The 3,192-nt window shown below is 41.0% G+C and overlaps 1 protein-coding gene across 1 annotated transcript; it reads left to right on the plus strand.

The window, feature by feature from the left end:
* The first annotated feature begins 1,950 nt into the window (after nt 1-1,950).
* On the plus strand, nt 1,951-2,943 carry LOC116309198 (olfactory receptor 4Q2-like). Its single transcript, XM_031725744.2, has one exon. The coding sequence runs from the start codon at nt 1,951-1,953 to the stop codon at nt 2,893-2,895; it is 945 nt and encodes a 314-aa protein (XP_031581604.2). The 3' UTR covers nt 2,896-2,943.
* The last annotated feature ends 249 nt before the right edge of the window (nt 2,944-3,192 follow it).

A 3,192-nucleotide genomic window follows, 5' to 3' on the forward strand; every position in this document is an offset into this window, starting at 1 on the left:
GGCTGTCCCCACAAATTGACAACAAAACAGGTCCAGGACATTTCACCCCAAGAAAAGCTAACTATACTTGTTTTAATTTTACAGTAAGCAATCAGGGAAGCCACAAGCACGACGCGGGAGATGTTGACTCTAACTGGTGACGTATCTGGCCAGAGGAAAGGTAAATCAAGAAAATGGCACCGTGGGAATGTGCAGGTTTGTACTACTATTGTGGTGAGTACAGGCTATATGTCAGAATCCCTAGCTGGACTTCTGGCCTGTGGGCCATGGTACGTGTCGGGGCGCCTTTAGTTTTAGTGGGTGAAAAGGGGGTGCCACTGGGTGAACCTGGCACTGCCCAATTAACAGCGAGGCGTGGATGCCATGTTTTGAGGAAGCGCTCGACAGGCTCATTTGACTTTTCTTTGGGTTCACCAACGTATATCGATGCTATTAGGCTGCCTAGAGGGGTTCCAAACGAATTTAAATTGGCTGACCAAATTGTGGCCGGGTTTAAAAAGTTGCCAGTAGTTGTGGGGATTATTTCAATTATCCCAATTACTCCAAATTAGACTGTGGACCTTACTAATTACATCCACTACAATGTGCTTAGGCAAACTTAACTTGTGATGCAGTAGGAGGATTATCAGAGCAATTAGGACCCACTTCTCTTCTCAACAATACTCCCCGGGATGAAACTGTGACCAGAGCACTGGAAGGCCTGAAGACCTTGTCTAAACTCATGTATGAGCTCTTGGGAGTTGACAATCCGCTGAAGGAGGGGATGACCTCTGTCTCTGGGCAATGAAAAGGTTGCATTATGTCCATTAGGGTTTTCTTATCCGTTTTCATAGCTATTTTGGTAACTTGTGGGTGTTGTGTGCCTTCTATCGGAGGATTATTGGTAAGGTACAGCATTCCACGTATGCCGTAACCTATCATGGTTCCCCGCCTGCTAGCATCTTGCACCCTGCTTTATGTGCTGGATTGTCTCAGGGGCATCTGTACACAGCCTGCACCTACCTACATTTTCACTACGCAGATATATCCTTACTGCAACTTAGAAATGCTTGTCCTGCCAGCCTATGCAGAAAAAAAGAACGTAACTATTAGATCTGAGAAAGCCTGGATTGGGACAAAAAAAAATGCATTTTTGGTACAGGCAGCCCACCATATTCAGTCAAAAAATAATAATGAGGTAATTAATTAATTAATTAAAAAAAGTCTAACAAAGTCCATTCTAGCCTTTTTTTTTTTTTCTTGAGGCTTATGAGTGGCTTGCACCTTGCAGTGAGCCCTCTGTATTTACTTTCATGCAGTCTTCACTTTATGGTAGCCTTGGATATCAACTTTTGTGAAGGTGTTTCTCTTCACCACAGTTCCGTGGATGTCCAGGTCTTTTTGCATTACTGAGTTCACCAGTCTCTTCTTTGTTTCTTAGGATATACCACACTGTAGATTTTGCCACTCCTAATATTGTAGCAATTTCCCAGATGTTTTTTTTTTCTTTCTGTTTTGGCAGTTTAAGGATACCTTGTTTCATCCGCATGGAGAGCACTTTTGACCGTATGTTGTCTGTTCAAAGCAAAATCTTCCAAATGCAAGCACCACACCTCAAATCAACTCCAGGCCTTTTGTCTGCTTAATTGATAACAAAGGAATTGCCTTGAGTTTTCATGAACAAAGCACCTTTGATCTTATTATCATTGCAATTACATCATTCAAAATCTGAGGCAATGTGGACACCCTCTGGGAGTCTGTCCTATAAAACAGCAGAGAACAGTGACAAACAAGCTGTGCAATGATGTATTAGTCTACCAACAGCTTCACATCAGCTTTTCTATAACTCACCCTCATTGTTTTCACTACTATAAAGTTCCTTCTGTAACTTTTATTGTTTCTGATAAGATCATTTAGACTTGCTATCTCATAAGATCTGTAAGTGTAAAATAACAGCTTCGTTCTTTCAGGATGATGGAGAACTACACCTACAACAGCTACACCCTCCAGTTAGAGGGCTTAAACATTTCAAAGGATTCTCTCTACCCCGCCCTCCTTTTCTTGTTTTTCTCCTACCTGTTTATAATGATTTTAAATGTGGGCATTACTATTTTGATTTTCATTAACAAGAATCTTCATCAGCCCATGTATCTCCTTTATTGCAACTTGCCATTGAATGATATTCTTGCAAACTCTATCGTGGTGCCCCGTTTGCTTATAGACCTTATGAGACCTCCATCTGAGCGCCTCATTAGTTATTATCAATGTGTTGTTCAGGCCTACATTGCGCACTTGGTTGGAACCACAAGTCACACTGTTCTCATGATTATGGCCTATGACAGATATGTGGCCATTTGTAATCCTTTGCACTATGCTTCCATAATGACCAACAAAATGGTGATCAAGCTGACAGTTTGTGCCTGGGGAGTGGCCTTTGTTTTGGTCGGGATTCTTCTAGGTCTGACCATACGACTGAGTCGATGCAGGACTTTGATCACAAACCCTTACTGTGACAATGCCTCATTGTTTAAACTGTCCTGTGAAAGTGTGGTCATTAACAACATCTATGGTATCACTTTCACCGTGGTTGTTTATGTGGGCTCTATAGGGGCAATAGTTCTTTCCTATACAAACATTGCAGTGGTTTGTCTGACCAGTAAGAACAAGTCTTTGAACAGTAAAGCATTGAAGACCTGCAGCACTCATCTGGTTGTTTATCTGATTATGACATTTAGTGGAATGACACTCATTACTCTGCATCGCTTCCCTCAGTACTCAGAGTACAGAAAACTCTCTGCTCTTCTGTTTCGTATTGTTCCAGGCAGTCTGAACCCCATTATTTATGGTGTGCAGTCCAAAGAACTACAAAAAGCCCTTTTGAAGTTTTACGTTTCCAAGAAGGTTTTGGCATCATAAACAGAATTAACAGAATGTGTTTCTGTTTGTTTTTATAGAAATTCAACATCTAAAGGGAGATCATCTCTGACAGCTATTTTATCATAGTTAGATGGAAGTTGATGTTTTTGCTGCTGTAAGAAACTAATGTATAAAACTTTAGTCAGCATTTCAAAATGTGTGTGTGTGTGTGTGTGTGTGTGTGTGTGTGTGTGTGTGTGTGTGTGTGTGTGTGTGTGTGTATTTGTGTAAAATAAAACCTCAAGCCAATCTGTGGTTTTGTCTCATTCATGAAGTTTAATTTACATTAGATGACAT

This window comes from Oreochromis aureus, linkage group 10, assembly GCF_013358895.1.
Source record: "Oreochromis aureus strain Israel breed Guangdong linkage group 10, ZZ_aureus, whole genome shotgun sequence".
NCBI classification, from domain to species: domain Eukaryota; kingdom Metazoa; phylum Chordata; class Actinopteri; order Cichliformes; family Cichlidae; genus Oreochromis; species Oreochromis aureus.

Bases quoted from the DNA above. Each gene is read 5' to 3' on its own strand.
- LOC116309198 (XM_031725744.2), top strand. From the start codon at position 1,951: ATGATGGAGAACTACACCTACAACAGCTACACCCTCCAGTTAGAGGGC.